The sequence below is a fragment of the Cnephaeus nilssonii genome (assembly GCF_951640355.1).
Source record: "Cnephaeus nilssonii genome assembly, chromosome: 8".
Taxonomy (NCBI): domain Eukaryota; kingdom Metazoa; phylum Chordata; class Mammalia; order Chiroptera; family Vespertilionidae; genus Cnephaeus; species Cnephaeus nilssonii.
Genome location: NC_137079.1, coordinates 1,747,962 through 1,764,639, shown reverse-complemented (window position 1 = coordinate 1,764,639; position 16,678 = coordinate 1,747,962). Strand labels below are relative to the sequence as shown.

At 59.1% G+C, this 16,678-nt stretch overlaps 1 protein-coding gene across 1 annotated transcript in view; it reads right to left on the bottom strand.

Moving 5' to 3' along the window:
* CSMD1 (CUB and Sushi multiple domains 1) overlaps positions 1-16,678 on the bottom strand; it is a gene marked incomplete at its 5' end in the record, with an annotated part of 729,782 nt that overhangs the window by 52,852 nt on the left and 660,252 nt on the right. Inside the window, 5 exons of the mRNA XM_079779355.1 lie at positions 387-575; positions 2,735-2,848; positions 4,490-4,570; positions 5,450-5,595; positions 10,786-10,963. Coding sequence (XP_079635481.1) covers positions 387-575; positions 2,735-2,848; positions 4,490-4,570; positions 5,450-5,595; positions 10,786-10,963 — 708 coding nt within the window. The remainder of the gene's footprint in view (positions 1-386; positions 576-2,734; positions 2,849-4,489; positions 4,571-5,449; positions 5,596-10,785; positions 10,964-16,678) is intronic.

Sequence of the window (16,678 nt, the reverse complement as noted above, 5' to 3'; positions counted from 1 at the left end):
TTACATCGAATCGAGTACCTTTATTTCCTAAATCTTCAACTTCCTAAAAGGGCTTCTGAATAAGTCTAATTCTTAGCGAGAAGCGAGGAGGTGTGAGGGCCTCCGCCGTAAATCCCACGTAAAGAACGATGGAAGATTGGCAGCACGCTGTCAGTGCACTGCGCGTTTTCTGATTGGTTAACGGCTGCCGCATTGACCGAAGGTTCCTGGTTTGCGGGCCCCGGACTCTGAGATCGCCCAGTGCAAGAGCAACTCACTTCCCGTCCGGGGACATGCAGTTTAACGCGATAATGTCTCCACGTTCTTGGGAGACGAAAACCCTATGAGGGTGTTGCTGGCACCCCAGGCAGAGTTCACCGGGATGCAAACCGCCACGAGAAACGTACCGTCAAACACCTCCAGGGCGTCGAACTGCTTCTCGCTCTGGAAGCTGTCCACGAAGAGGGTGATGTTGTAGCGGGGTTCCACGCGGATGGTCCAGGAGCAGGTCTGCGAGTTGAAGTAGTTGCCGGGGTACCCCGGGCTGAGGATGACCCCCGAAGACTCCGTGCGGACCTCATTGGCCGGGCATTGTGCTGGGAGGGACGGGAGAGTTCTCCTTCGCAAAGTGAACGCTCAGCAGGTCAGCGTCCTCCCTGCGTGTGCGGGGCAGGGAGGCAAAGGCGCTCCCACTGTCCTCTGACCCAGGGAAGGCGGGGTACACGGCAGGGGACAGCGCTGACTGACAATAGTACACGGTAACATCGCCCCGCCAGCCAGGAGAGAGTGACGCATGTACGGCATGTAAGAGAATGATGCATGCATGACATAAGAGAATGATACACATATGACCTACAAGAGAATCATATATGTAAGTCATATAAGAGAATGATGCATGTATGGCATAAGAGAATGATGCACATCCTATATAATAAAGAGGTAATATGCAAATTGACCATCACTCCAACACACAAGATGGCCGCCCCCATGTGGTCAAAGATGGCCATCACAAGATGGTCGGCAGGGGAGACCAGTGTGGGCAATTAGGCCAGCAGGGGAGGGCAGTTGGGGGAGATCAGGCCTTCAGGGGAGGGCAATTGGGGGCGATCAGGCCTGCAGGGGAGGGCAGTTGGGAGGGACCAGGCCTGCAGGGGAGGGCAGTTGGGGGGGACCAGGCCTGCAGGGGAGGGCAGTTGTGGGCGATCATGCCTGCAGGGGAGGGCAGTTAGGGGTGACTGGGCCAGCAGGGGAGGGCAGTTGTGGGAAATCAGGCCAGCAGGGAGGGCAGTTGGGAGGAACCAGGCCAGTAGGGGAGGGCAGTTAGGGGTGACCGGGCCACCAGGGGAGGGAAGTTTTGGGGGGACCAGGCCAGCAGGGGAGCGTATTTGGGAGGAACCAGGCCTGCAGGGGAGCTCGGGCTGTGCCTGAGGCCGAGGAGCAGGTCCAGGCTGAGACCCATTGCGGATTCCCCCGCCCCGAACCTGGGCCTGCAGGTGCCAGGGTCCCCGAGGAGCTCAGGGCCTGAAAGGAGCCTCCATTTCTTAAAGGAACCCAATGTGCCTCCTGATGTGAAATCGTAAAATATAATTAACTTTAGCTTAGCTTTTTGGCTTCTTTTTTGCATTTTTAAAAAATATATTTTTATTGGTTTCAGAGAGGAAGGGAGAGGGGAGAGAGAGAAACATCCATGATGAAAGACAATCATGGAAAGGCTGCCTCCTGCACGCCCCCTACTGGGGATCAAGCCTGCAACCCGGGCATGTGCCCTGACCGGGAATCGAACCCGGGACCCTTCATTCTGCAGGCCGACACTCTATCCACTGAGCCACAACAGCTAGGGCATAGCGTGTTTTTTTTTTTTTTTTAAGAGATAGAGGAAGGGGGAGGGAGGAAGAGAGAAAGAGAGAGAGGGAGAGGGAGAGAGAGAGAGAGAGAGAGAGAGAGAGAGAGAGAGAGAGAGAGAGAGTATTGGAGTGTATTGGTGGCCTTTCCTACATGCCCCAACTGGGGCTCGAACCCGGAACCTTTTGGTGTATGGGACGACGCTCCCAGCCACAGAGCCCGGGGCCGGCCCGCGCTTAGGCAGGCAGTGCAACCCCTCTCCCGCGTGCTGGCCGTCTCACTTATTTGTGTCGGCTCAGGTCCTCTTGCTTCCTGCGGCACTGGGAGCGGTGTCTTTTAAACGACACTCTGAGAGTAATGTGATTATATTCAAACCCACTGAACCCACAGATTCAGCCTCAACCCTCGCTCTGCTGCTGTGCGTCGTCTCTGTCCCTGTGCCTGGCCCACGCCCTTTAAAGACATGCCACAGAGAAATGTGTGGTTCACTGACGTGGCGGCGTGTCTGCATGTCACAGTGAGCACCAGCGAATTGTGGACACACCACACGGCGGGAGCACGTGGGAGACGTAGAGCGATGCCTTCGCTCAGGCTTGAAATGGTCAAAATTCCCAGCGAGAGGGAGAGATGGATGGAAGGAAAACGGAGACGCGGGACCCGGGATTCCCGGTGAACACGGATGGCAGCACCGGCTGCCGTGTGTCTGAAACCCCCAAGACCTCTCGGCTGGTGCGGTTTCTGTTCTAGCGCTCAGAGAGGCCGGGGCTTCTGTGCGCAGGGGACGGTGACTGCAGGGGCTCGGGGCCCAGAGGGAGGGTGAGGCCAGACCCATACCAGGAAGCCCCCCCCCCCCACCACGCCGGGCGTGCGGTGTTCCACGTGGGCCGCGGACACCGCGGCCGGGCTCACGTACCTTCGCACGCGGGGAGCGAACCCTGGAACTGCAGCTGGGCGCCAAGCTTGCAGGTGAGCGTGTCCGAGCCCGACAGCGCGTAGCCGGGATGGCAGACGTACCGCACCGAGTCCCCTGCAAGAGTCCCCGCGGCCCTCAGAGGGCGGGTGCCTGACGCAGGTGCTGACTAGCCAGCAGCGTCAGCGGGCAAACCACGTCCCTCCGAACCAAAGCCCACCCTCCTTTTCATTTATTTCTATTTTTAAATATGTTTTTATGACTTCAGAGAGGAAGGAGAGGGAGAGAGAGAGAGAAACATCCATGATGAGAGAGAATCATGCCTCCTGCACGCCCCCTACTGGGGATTGAACCTGCAACACATGCATGTGCTCTTGACTGGGGATCGCACCTGGGACCCTTCAGTCTGCAGGTCGATGCTCTATCCCAAACCAGCCAGGCCCAGCCTCATTCTAGACCGTCTGACAAAACATCCCCCGCTCAGGCCCTCATTCCTAAATACACGGCTGACACCCAACCAGCGTCAGGATGGAAGTCACGGGCGGCATCCACTCCCCCCCACCGGTCCCAGTCCTTCCCCTTCCCCCAGGGCCACGGGGAGGCACGGGAACTGGGCGCCGGGTTCTAGGCTTCCGGAGAGGCCGCGCAGGACCTGGCCTGATGGGCACACGGCGCCCTTAACTCTGTCATCTGAGGAGGAGAACGGAGGTCCGTGGTTGGACCCGGGCCTGAGACACGGCGTCACCACAGACAAGACGGAGCGCCTGTCCGTGCCACCGAGGAGCCCTGGTCCCGGGGACTGCTCCACGGACATGTCCCGGGCGGGAGTCCTAACGGGAGAGTGCTGACGGAAAGGAGGGGCCTGTCACAGAGTCACAGGCAGGCCTCGCACGCCCGTCACACACTACGCTCACCAGGTGGTCCCAGCGGGGGCGGGCGGCCCCGTACACCGGCCATTGTTTCAGCCACCGGGGACGAGGTTCTAGGTTAGGATCCTGCCTCCCTAACGGAACCACGTATCTGTGTGCGGCCTCGGAAAATGCTGCTCAAGAGGAAAACACGGCCTGGCCGGTGTGGCTCAGTGGTTGAGCATCGACCTGGGAACCAGGAGGTCACGGTTGGATTCCTGGTCAGGGCACAGGCCCGGGTGGTGGGCTCGATCCCCAGTGTGTGGTGTGTAAGAGGCAGTCGATGGATGATTCTCTCTCATCATTGATGTTTCTACCTCGCTCTCCTCTCTCTTCCTCTCTGACATCCATAAATATATATCAAAAAGAGGAAAACATTGCCGAAACCGGTTTGGCTCAGTGGATAGAGCGTCGGCCTGCGGACTGAAAGGTCCCAGGTTCGATTCCGGTCAAGGGCATGTACCTTGGTTGTGGGCACATCCCCGGTAGGGGGTGTGCAGGAGGCAGCTAGTCGATGTTTCTCTCTCATCGATGTTTCTAGCTCTCTGTCCCTCTCCTTTCCTCTCTGTAAAAAATCAATAAAATATATTTAAAAAAAAAAAAAAGAGGAAAACATGGGGAGTCAGAGCCTGGGGGAAATGGGCTCCCAGTGACAAAAGTGAACTTCACGTGGCGGAACCCAGAGTCATGACGAAAGGGAAACGTGTGTCGGGTGCATGACCTGGGCGTGTAGCTCCCCCGCGGGACTGCGGGGTATTCTGACAAACACCCGCTCTGGGGAGTGTCTCCCGCGGGGGGGTAGTGGGGGGAAGAGCCCGTGACTCCGCTGGCCTCGCGGACGCGCCCTCACCGATCTCGAAGTCCTCATCCTCGCGCAGCAGCTCCGCCTGCGGGACGGCCGGGGGCGGCGGGCACTTCTTGAGCTGAAAGGCTGAAGGGTGACGAGAAAGAGCAGCTGCGGTCACAGTGGCCGCGTAAGCAGTCACCGTCCGGCCCCTGTGCTGCTGGCCCCTGGCCCCGAGGTGTCCGGCAGGAGAGCGGGGATTGATGACGTTCTCAGCTTCCACGGCTCACAGGGAAGTCAGTGCCCGGGGGCATCCACAGCCAGAGAAGCTACGATTTAAACACGCTGCCCTCGACACACATGTGTACACACATGTGGGACTCCTAAGGGAGATGGTCCGTCCGTGGCCTGGTCCCACGCCCACGTTCAGGTCGTAAGGTCACTGCCCCTCGTCCCCGCGACTTCCCTGGCGGCCGACCTCATCTTCACGAGAGGCGAGGGCCCCACGTGCTTTTTCCGGGTCCCTCAGCGGCCACTCCCCCGCCCTCAGGCTGACCCTCGCCGCATCTAATCGCACAGAGCCATGCGGGCACCTGTGAGATCGCCACGCGTGTCCGTGGCATCCACATCAGTTTCATGTCCAGCACACTTCTCCTGGAATGAGTCCAAGCTGGTCGCCAAACACAGCTCAGAATGATGGAAATAATAAAGACACTAAACAATAGAGTGTCCCAGCCGCCCGGCCGGAATGGCTCCATGGGTGAGCATTGACCTACGAACCCGGAGGTCACAGTTCGATTCCCGGTCAGGGCAAGGTCCGGGTTGCAGGTTGGATCCCCGTGGGTCTCTCTCCTCATCGATGCTTCTCTCTCTGCGCCTCCCTCTCCCTTCCTCTCAGAAGTCAATGAAATACATTTTAAAAAGGCGTCCCAGGCGAGACAGCTCGCGGGCCCCCGCTGGGCCGGGAGGTGTGGGGACAGGGACGCGGCAGGCGGACCCCTGCCTGGCCCGGGGGGGGGGGCTCACCGTGGAAGTTGAGGACGAAGAAGCCGCCGTTGGAGAAGTCGCTGTGGAAGCCGAGCAGCACGTGGCGGGTGGAGCTGCGCGCCGTCTCCAGGGCCGTGTTCCCGCTGAAGACGCCCAGCTGGGCCGCGCTCTGGTCGGGGCCGTCCCTGCGGAGACAGCACCGCTGGAGGGGGTCCCGGGGGGCTCCCAGGAGCCGCCCCTTCTCCTCTGTCAGGTGGCTCTGCTGTGGACACACCTGGAGACGCCCGCGGACCCCCTGCACCCCAGCTGACCTTCCCGGGGAGTGTGGGCGACGTGGCCACGGACTCCAGGGCCCGCAATGCCCGGTGTCAGCCCCTCTCCAAGCCCACACTGTCCACTCTACACCCCATGGCGTCTCTGACCCTGGGGGAGGCTTATGGAGATCCTGCCGCTGAATTGGTATGACTTTGAAAAATGGAATAAAATATTCCCATCTGTGGGAAACTGTGGTTCTGGAAGCATCCCTTTCTCATGATGAGAGGAGCTTGCCAGCTTTTCTTTAAGGAAAAATCACTCTCAGTCGGTAAAACAAATGGCCTCCGGATACGCCCTGCGTCAGAGCGATCCTGGGTACAGGCACCGCACAGCCAGCTCAGGCCGGCCACGTGAGGTCATCCTCCACTTGTCCACCTTCACTTCGGGGCAGCCACGTCCTCACACCCTTCCTCAGCTTGGGGTCTGGTGCCTCAGGGATATGGGAGCGGTCACAGGGGTGACTGGGAGGTCACAGGGGTGACTGGAGGTCACAGGGGTGTCTGGGAGGTCACGGGGGTGTCTGGGAGGGCACAGGGGTGTCTGGGAGGTCACAGGGGTGTCTGGGAGGTCATAGGGGTGTCTGGGAGGGCACAGGGGTGTCTGGGAGGGCACGGGGGTGTCTGGGAGGTCACAGGGGTGTCTGGGAGGTCACAGGGGTTTCTGGGAGGGCACAGGGGTGTCAGGGAGGGCACAGGGGTGTCTGGGAGGGCACAGGGGTGTCTGGGAGGGCACAGGGGTGTCTGGGAGGGCACAGGGGTGTCTGGGAGGGCACAGGGGTGTCTGGGAGGTCACAGGGGTTTCTGGCAGGGCACAGGGGTGTCAGGGAGGGCACAGGGGTGTCTGGGTGGTGATAGGGGTGTCTGGGAGGTCACAGGGGTGTCTGGGAGGGCACAGGGGTGTCTGGGAGGGCACAGGGGTGTCTGGGAGGGCACAGGGGTGTCTGAGTCAGTCACAGGGGTGTCTGGGAGGGCACAGGGGTGTCAGGGAGGGCACAGGGGTGTCTGAGTCAGTCACAGGGGTGTCTGGGAGGGCACAGGGGTGTCTGGGAGGTCACAGGGGTGTCTGAGTCAGTCACAGGGGTGTCTGGGAGGGCACAGGCGTGTCTGGGAGGTCACAGGGGTGTCTGGGAGGTCACAGGGGTGTCTGGGAGGTCACAGGGGTGTCTGGGAGGTCACAGGGGTGTCTGAGTCAGTCACAGGGGTGTCTGGGAGGGCACAGGGGTGTCTGGGAGGTCACAGGGGTGTCTGAGTCAGTCACAGGGGTGTCTGGGAGGGCACAGGGGTGTCTGGGAGGTCACAGGGGTGTCTGAGTCAGTCACAGGGGTGTCTGGGAGGGCACAGGGGTGTCTGGGAGGTCACAGGGGTGTCTGAGTCAGTCACAGGGGTGTCTGGGAGGGCACAGGGGTGTCTGGGAGGGCACAGGGGTGTCTGAGTCAGTCACAGGGGTGTCTGGGAGGGCACAGGGGTGTCTGAGTCAGTCACAGGGGTGTCAGGGAGGGCACAGGGGTGTCTGGGAGGGCACAGGGGTGTCTGAGTCAGTCACAGGGGTGTCTGGGAGGGCACAGGGGTGTCTGGGAGGGCACAGGGGTGTCTGAGTCAGTCACAGGGGTGTCTGGGAGGGCACAGGGGTGTCTGAGTCAGTCACAGGGGTGTCAGGGAGGGCACAGGGGTGTCTGGGAGGGCACAGGGGTGTCTGAGTCAGTCACAGGGGTGTCTGGGAGGGCACAGGGGTGTCTGAGTCAGTCACAGGGGTGTCAGGGAGGGCACAGGGGTGTCTGGGAGGGCACAGGGGTGTCTGAGTCAGTCACAGGGGTGTCTGGGAGGGCACAGGGGTGTCAGGGAGGGCACAGGGGTGTCAGGGAGGGCACAGGGGTGTCTGGGAGGGCACAGGGGTGTCTGAGTCAGTCACAGGGGTGTCTGGGAGGGCACAGGGGTGTCAGGGAGGGCACAGGGGTGTCAGGGAGGGCACAGGGGTGTCTGAGTCAGTCACAGGGGTGTCTGGGAGGGCACAGGGGTGTCAGGGAGGGCACAGGGGTGTCTGGGAGGTCACAGGGGTGTCTGAGTCAGTCACAGGGGTGTCTGGGAGGGCACAGGGGTGTCTGGGAGGGCACAGGGGTGTCTGAGTCAGTCACAGGGGTGTCAGGGAGGGCACAGGGGTGTCTGGGAGGTCATAGGGGTGTCTGAGTCAGTCACAGGGGTGTCTGGGAGGGCACAGGGGTGTCTGGGAGGTCACAGGGGTGTCTGGGAGGTCACAGGGGTGTCTGGGAGGTCACAGGGGTGTCTGGGAGGTCACAGGAGTGTCTGAGTCAGTCACAGGGGTGTCTGGGAGGGCACAAGGGTGTCTGGGAGGTCACAGGGGTGTCTGAGTCAGTCACAGGGGTGTCTGGGAGGGCACAGGGGTGTCTGGGAGGTCACAGGGGTGTCTGAGTCAGTCACAGGGGTGTCTGGGAGGGCACAGGGGTGTCTGGGAGGGCACAGGGGTGTCTGAGTCAGTCACAGGGGTGTCTGGGAGGGCACAGGGGTGTCTGAGTCAGTCACAGGGGTGTCAGGGAGGGCACAGGGGTGTCTGGGAGGGCACAGGGGTGTCTGAGTCAGTCACAGGGGTGTCTGGGAGGGCACAGGGGTGTCTGAGTCAGTCACAGGGGTGTCAGGGAGGGCACAGGGGGTGTCTGGGAGGGCACAGGGGTGTCTGAGTCAGTCACAGGGGTGTCTGGGAGGGCACAGGGGTGTCAGGGAGGGCACAGGGGTGTCTGGGAGGTCACAGGGGTGTCTGAGTCAGTCACAGGGGTGTCTGGGAGGTCACAGGGGTGTCTGGGAGGGCACAGGGGTGTCTGGGAGGGCACAGGGGTGTCTGAGTCAGTCACAGGGGTGTCAGGGAGGGCACAGGGGTGTCTGGGAGGGCACAGGGGTGTCTGAGTCAGTCACAGGGGTGTCTGGGGAGGGCACAGGGGTGTCTGAGTCAGTCACAGGGGTGTCTGGGAGGGCACAGGGGTGTCTGGGAGGTCACAGGGGTGTCTGGGAGGTCACAGGGGTGTCTGAGTCAGTCACAGGGGTGTCTGGGAGGGCACAGGGGTGTCTGGGAGGGCAAAGGGGTGTCTGAGTCAGTCACAGGGGTGTCAGGGAGGGCACAGGGGTGTCTGGGAGGGCACAGGGGTGTCTGAGTCAGTCACAGGGGTGTCAGGGAGGGCACAGGGGTGTCAGGGAGGGCACAGGGGTGTCTGAGTCAGTCACAGGGGTGTCTGGGAGGGCACAGGGGTGTCTGGGAGGGCACAGGGGTGTCTGAGTCAGTCACAGGGGTGTCTGGGAGGGCACAGGGGTGTCCGGGAGGGCACAGGGGTGTCTGAGTCAGTCACAGGGGTGTCAGGGAGGGCACAGGGGTGTCAGGGAGGGCACAGGGGTGTCTGAGTCAGTCACAGGGGTGTCTGGGAGGGCACAGGGGTGTCTGGGAGGGCACAGGGGTGTCTGAGTCAGTCACAGGGGTGTCTGGGAGGGCACAGGGGTGTCCGGGAGGGCACAGGGGTGTCTGGGAGGGCACAGGGGTGTCAGGGAGGGCACAGGGGTGTCTGAGTCAGTCACAGGGGTGTCAGGGAGGGCACAGGGGTGTCAGGGAGGGCACAGGGGTGTCTGAGTCAGTCACAGGGGTGTCTGGGAGGGCACAGGTGTCTGGGAGGGCACAGGGGTGTCTGAGTCAGTCACAGGGGTGTCTGGGAGGGCACAGGCGTGTCTGAGTCAGTCACAGGGGTGTCTGGGAGGGCACAGGGGTGTCTGAGTCAGTCACAGGGGTGTCTGGGAGGGCACAGGGGTGTCTGGGAGGGCACAGGGGTGTCAGGGAGGGCACAGGGGTGTCTGGGAGGGCACAGGGGTGTCTGGGAGGGCACAGGGGTGTCAGGGAGGGCACAGGGGTGTCTGAGTCAGTCACAGGGGTGTCTGGGAGGGCACAGGGGTGTCTGAGTCAGTCACAGGGGTGTCTGGGAGGGCACAGGCGTGTCTGGGAGGTCACAGGGGTGTCTGGGAGGTCACAGGGGTGTCTGGGAGGTCACAGGGGTGTCAGGGAGGGCACAGGGGTGTCTGAGTCAGTCACAGGGGTGTCTGGGAGGGCACAGGGGTGTCTGGGAGGGCACAGGGGTGTCAGGGAGGTCACAGGGGTGTCTGGGAGGGCACAGGGGTGTCTGGGAGGTCACAGGGGTGTCTGGGAGGTCACAGGGGTGTCAGGGAGGGCACAGGGGTGTCTGAGTCAGTCACAGGGGTGTCTGGGAGGGCACAGGGGTGTCTGGGAGGGCACAGGGGTGTCAGGGAGGTCACAGGGGTGTCTGGGAGGTCACAGGGGTGTCTGGGAGGGCACAGGGGTGTCTGGGAGGGCACAGGGGTGTCAGGGAGGGCACAGGGGTGTCTGGGAGGGCACAGGGGTGTCTGGGAGGTCACAGGGGTGTCTGGGAGGGCACAGGGGTGTCTGAGTCAGTCACAGGGGTGTCTGGGAGGGCACAGGGGTGTCTGGGAGGGCACAGGGGTGTCTGGGAGGTCACAGGGGTGTCTGGGAGGGCACAGGGGTGTCTGGGAGGGCACAGGGGTGTCTGAGTCAGTCACAGGGGTGTCTGGGAGGGCACAGGGGTGTCTGGGAGGGCACAGGGGTGTCAGGGAGGGCACAGGGGTGTCTGAGTCAGTCACAGGGGTGTCTGGGAGGGCACAGGCGTGTCTGGGAGGGCACAGGGGTGTCAGGGAGGGCACAGGGGTGTCTGAGTCAGTCACAGGGGTGACTGGAGGTCACAGGGGTGTCTGGGAGGGCACAGGGGTGTCTGGGAGGGCACAGGGGTGTCAGGGAGGGCACAGGGGTGTCTGGGAGGTCACAGGGGTGTCTGGGAGGGCACAGGCGTGTCTGGGAGGTCACAGGGGTGTCTGGGAGGTCACAGGGGTGTCTGGGAGGTCACAGGGGTGTCAGGGAGGGCACAGGGGTGTCTGGGAGGTCACAGGGGTGTCTGGGAGGTCACAGGGGTGTCTGGGAGGTCACAGGGGTGTCTGGGAGGGCACAGGGGTGTCTGGAATGGTCACTGCGGGGCGGCCTACCACACGGCGATGTAGTCGTTGATGGCCTCGGTCTGCAGCAGCGTGAAGTTGATGTAGATGCCGTGGCCGGGCGGCGCGGTGAGCAGCCACAGGCAGTCCTGCAGCACCGGGTACTCCTCGGGGAAGCCGGGCGAGTAGATGGTGCCGTTGGGAGCCGAGATGTTGTAGCCGCAGGGGGCTGAGGGGAGCAGAGGCCACGAGGACAAACGGTCAGCGTTAAAGGGACGCAGGGAGCTCCTGGCACCCTCAGCCGACAGGGTCCCCGAGCTCCTAGCACCCTCAGCCGACAGGGTCCCCGAGCTCCTGGCACCCTCAGCCGACAGGGTCCCCGAGCTCCTGGCACCCTCAGCCGACAGGGTCCCCGAGCTCCTGGTACCCTCAGCCGACAGGGTCCCCGAGCTCCTGGCACCCTCAGCCGACAGGGTCCCCGAGCTCCTGGCACCCTCAGCCGACAGGGTCCCCGAGCTCCTGGCACCCTCAGCCGACAGGGTCCCCGAGCTCCTGGCACCCTCAGCCGACAGGGTCCCCGAGCTCCTGGCACCCTCAGCCGACAGGGTCCCAGAGCTCCTAGCACCCTCAGCCGACAGGGTCCCCGAGCTCCTGGCACCCTCAGCCGACAGGGTCCCCGAGCTCCTGGCACCCTCAGCCGACAGGGTCCCCGAGAAGAATGGTTAGGAACCGTCCCCAGGGACCACGTCGTCAGAACGATCCCCCTAAACCCTACAGTCTCGGAGGACTGTGCTTCTCAGCCGCCTGTTGGGGTAACACATGGGCCAAACTGGCCGGCTCCTAGGCCACAGCCACCCGGCCGTTAACGGGAAAGCCTGGGTGCGGGAGGGAAAGCCCGGGTCGGTCCCCCGCCTGAGCTGACAGCCCCGGCGGTCCCAGCGGGATTAGGAGGGGACGATGCTTAAGCAGGAACGGACGTGTCTTGTCTAAGTGAGATTTCGAAGCCTATTTCATGGGCCGAGGCCGCGGCATTCTGTCTATTTGCTGTAAAACAGAAACACTAGCGCCGCCTCGCACATCTCGCCTGGAGGGAGGAGAAAAGCCGTGCGCGTGGCGTCACTCCCGCGCCGATCCACCAGCGCTCAGCCACGAGAGCCATCACCCGCAGGCGCTCCCACGTCACTTCCCACGCTGATCCGCTGTCGCCATGGCAATCGCTCTTTTGTTCATAAAAGATGAAATGGCCACACGTTAGCAGAACCACCTGAGATGTGTGCTGTCACTCACATGGCGGCATCACATGGCAAACCCGGACACAGAGGCTTCTTCATGGAACGGAACGCCGACGGGTGCGCGACGCGTGTGTTACCAGCAGGACTCGTGTGGGGCTTTCAAAGACTTGCCGCCAGCGGTGCAGAATTTAAGTGGAACAAAGAGGCCAAAACACGTGAAAAAATAGGAAGTAAAGCTCCCTGACCATGAAGGTCATGATGGCACAGTGGCGGCCGCGTCACGGTGCAGGCGGTCTCAGGCGGCGGGACGGTCAGGCGGGTAGACTGGCTGGGGTCTGGGATAAATCCATCAGCAGCAGGGGCTGTGCACAACATCCGGCGAGTTTCACGGTGTAGTTATACGTGGGGTTTGGAGTCGGACAAACTTTGATTGATCACCTAGCAAAGTACTTAACAACCTGCAACGTGGGGCCACGGAGCCCCCCAGTCACACAAGCCGGTTGGTGGCCCGGGAAACGTCCCTCTCCTCTCCCGTCCTCTCCTCTCCCGTCCGCACCTCTCCCGTCCTCTCCTCTCCCGTCCGCACCTCATGCAGCCGCTCTCCCTGCCTGCAGAGCTCAGATGCTGGCCTCCCACGGGGCCTCCAGGAGAACCGACCTCTTCCTTCTAAACTCACGCAGACGTCGCAGCCTCCAAACCCTCGGGGAAGGGGCTTCCTGTCTTTATCAATCCACTTGGTGGATCTTAACTTTCAAAATACGCACATGATAATTTATATTTTACTACTAGCCCTGGCACGAATCCGTGCACCAGTAGCTCTCTGCAGGGCCTGGCCGCTCTGTGCCCGCTGCCCAGAGGCCCTCCGCGGCCGGGGTGGAACGCTCGCTTCGTCGCCGAAGCACGCTTTCTGCCAGGCAGCTCATGCGGCCCACTCTCAGCGGCTGCCCCCCCCCCCCCCCCGCCGGGACTGGAGAACTCCTGCGGGGCTGAGAGGACTGGGCGCCGCCATCTTGTGGCTATGGGCGCTGCCATCTTTGTGATGGAGTGACGGTTAATGTGCACATTACCCTTTTATTAGATAGGATTTTAGAGAGAGAGAAACATGTATGAGAGAGAAACATGGATGAGAACGAGACACAGAGAGCAGCTGCCTCCTGCACGCCCCCGGCTGGGGATGAGGCCTGAAACCAGGGCATGTGCCCTGACCCGTGACCCGGGACCATTGGACCAGCGACCTCTGGTGCGTGGACAAGGCTCACCTCTGAGCCACACCGCCAGGGCCAGCATATACTTCTGGCTGGTTGGACTTCTCATGTCAACTATGCAATCAAGGGGCTTTCTGCTGGCAAAGTCTGTCCCTTTAAAAGAACTGCGCACACACTGGCTGCCACGTGCTGTCCTAGTCATCCCCTCTGTCCCCGCGGCTCCCGCCACAGGCACTGATGCCTGTAAAGCGAGGTGTCAGACGACAGCGTTTACATTTGTAAAAAGACCGTAAAAGAACATTGACATAAATATTTCAGTGGAAAAGGATTAATTAACAAAATACTTTAAAATTTTGAGCTACAATTTGTAAGTATAGATGTATATTTAATTATCAAATTACATTCAGCACATTAATAAACCACAGTCTTTTAAACACCACTTTAACAATTATAACCCACTTTTCTTAAGAACGGAGACGTCAGTATAATTATAAGTTACTGGCAAAATGAACACAGTCTCGGCATTCTCGTCACTCTCAGACACACTCTCTTATTTATTTCAAGGTTATTATGCTTTTGGTCCATTTTTTTCCCAGATGAGTTTGAAATATACTAACTTACAAAATAGATCCTTATGCAAATGAACATATTACTCTTTCAAGCATGTCCATACAAACTGGCTTAATATATTCTGTGCAGGTTGATGCTTTAAGATTTAGAATTCTTGAATCTTAATTGTCCGAATTGCCGTTTTTAATAAAGACACCCAGAAGCTGTTCAGAGCTTCTATTTTTTTCCTAAGATCCTCCTGAGGCCCACGGGGCTGGGCCTGTGAGGTGGCCTCTCGGGACCGCTGCCCTGTGTCCCACCGCAGCCCTGAGGGCCCGAACCCTCCGGGTGATAAAGGCCGTTCCACGGAGGGTGCAGGGCGAGCGGCCCAGCCCCTGTCCTGTGAGGGGACCTGTGTCTCCGACGCCCCGCCGATCCCCGCGCAGACCTCCATTCTCAGGAAAAGCGCCTTTTTAATTATAGGTCTTTTGGGAAACACGCCTCCCAGGAATCAAGTAAACTTGTTCGAAAACAATGCCCTCTGCTGAAATTCTGAATTTAATTTAATATGGAGGTTGTTAGATACACACTGAATGATACTTAGAAAATTTATTGAGGACAAAATTTTACATGAACCTCATATTGTGCTTCTTATTCTGGTTAGGACTGTCTAGGCATGGAGAGAGGTACTATGGTAAAAACATCTGTGCATTGAATCAGAGGTCGGCAAACTCATTAGTCAGCAGAGCCAAATATCAACAGGACAAGGATTGACATTTCTTTTGAGAGCCGAAAACCGACTTCTGCGCAGGGGCCACGAAGTTTCAATCGCACTGTACGTGCGCGCCCGCCCATGATATTTTGTGGAAGAGCCACACTCAAGGGCCAAAGAGCCGCATGTGGCTCGCGAGCCGCCGTTTGCCGACCACGGCATTAAATCATCTGACCTCGCCCAAGGACAGGCCTGTCGTTCGCCTTGGGCACCCCTGACGGGACTGTCTGTCTCCCCTGGGGGCTGGCCACACCCAACAGGCTGAGGGCAGGACTGGCCACCAGGACGCCCAGCCAGGTGACTGGGTGGGACCTTCCTCAGGGTATCAGGTGTTCTGGAAACTGGTATCGCCAATGGATGGTTTACCGGCCCCTCCCATGTCATAAAAACCCGGGACACGAAGGCCCAGGGAGCCCCAGGTTGGTCATAGTCTGTGCATGTTGTCCCCGGTCAGTTCTGAGAGCCCGGGGCCTCCTGGACGCGCCCCCCACCCTGCCTGCCCCTCTTTCCCGTGGTGACTTCCTGGCCTTTCCCTGTTGTAAACCAGCCCCCTGAGCCCAATAGCTTAGGGGTCCTGAGTCCCAGTGTGTTGTCCAGCCTCGGGGCGGCTTTGGGTACCCCCCAAACGACCCCGTGGTGGCAGGCGAGCTGCATGCAGGAGGACCACAGCTCCGCAGCTTAGCTGACGCTGGGGGCACTGCATGCTCTGACGCAGGTGCAAAAGGTGGCGCCACCCTCAGGCCACAGAAAAGATGCGTGGAGTTACCTTCACACCCGTCAGATACCTCAGAGCCAGCAGTTTCTGCCACATGGGAAACTGGGCTTGAAAAAGTAATGAAATGTAATTAAATACTTAATTCTATTTTTTATAGCAAGCCAAGAAGTCCTCCATTTACATATGAAAAGATTCTGGCAAAAATTACAAATTTAAAAAAGGGTTTAATCCTGACAATTCACAGTAATTTATGCATATAAATATAATGGGGAATAGGATGAAAGGTCTTTTAAGTGATTTAATGAAACACCAGGTATGCAACTGCTATTCTTAGTTTTAAAAAATAATTTTAATGTGCTATTTTAAACGTGCATTACACTATTAAGTAATTTTGAATGATTAGATCTGTGTTAGGCTAAGATAATCTTTAAAATGCAGCTAAGGTCTGGCCGGTGTGGCTCAGGAGGTGGAGCTTTGTCCGTGCACCAGGAGGCCAGGGTTTGATGCCCAGTCTGGGCACGTGCCCGGTTATGGGCTCCATGCCCAGCAGGGGGCATGCAGGAGGCAGCTGATTGATGTTCCTCTCTCATCACTGATGTTTCTATCTCTCTCCCTCTCCCTTCCTCTCTGAAATCAATAAAAAATATTTAAAAATAAATATGTAAAATAAAATTCAGCTAAAGTTTGCTGCAGTTGCTTTTATAATGGTATAGAATGGAAAAATACAGTTGAAAACTAGGGTTTAAAGCACCCATTGATGTTGTTCTTTCCTTTTTCCTTCCTCAGTAGAAATTCGAGCACAGCCAGTCCCCATTCCCTCCATGCAGTGGGGCACGAGTGTTTAACATTTCAAAGGTCCGCAGAGTGAGCATGTTCTTGATTTTTTGATTCAGGGCTACTGCATGTATAATGTGGAAATATGAGGGCTCCAGTGACTTCTCTGTTTGATATGCACTCTTCATAAACAAAGTCCTCGATCTGTTTACATGACCCTGACATTGCAAACATCCCCCAGTTATCCTCAGCATCCAGCAGCCAACAGGAGGTCCCAGGGGGCAGACACCACGCCCCCTGCCACGCCCATCAGCCCGACTCCAGCTGCTCCAGGAACCCTCCCCACCACCAGCGGACACCGCCGCTTTATTTTCCCTAAGAGGGTCCTCCGTTAAGCCTTTGCTTAGACCCTTTTCTTCTCCCCGGACGGTCCCTACCTCCCAGTCGCAAAACAGTATGCGTGCTTCAAGCCCCACCCCCCAAATTAAACAGTTTTCTGAAATGGAGAAGCAGTATCCGATGATGACAGAAGTTAAGCCATAAAAAATCTCTGGGGTAGAATTGATACTCACCCTCCCGCCTCTAATCTCACAGGTGGTGGAAAGCTAGGTACCGCTCTCACCCTAAACATGGCCTTTCCCTTCCCAAGCAAACACCATCTTCCGTATCTGAAACCCATCCAAGCAGTCGGCTTGTC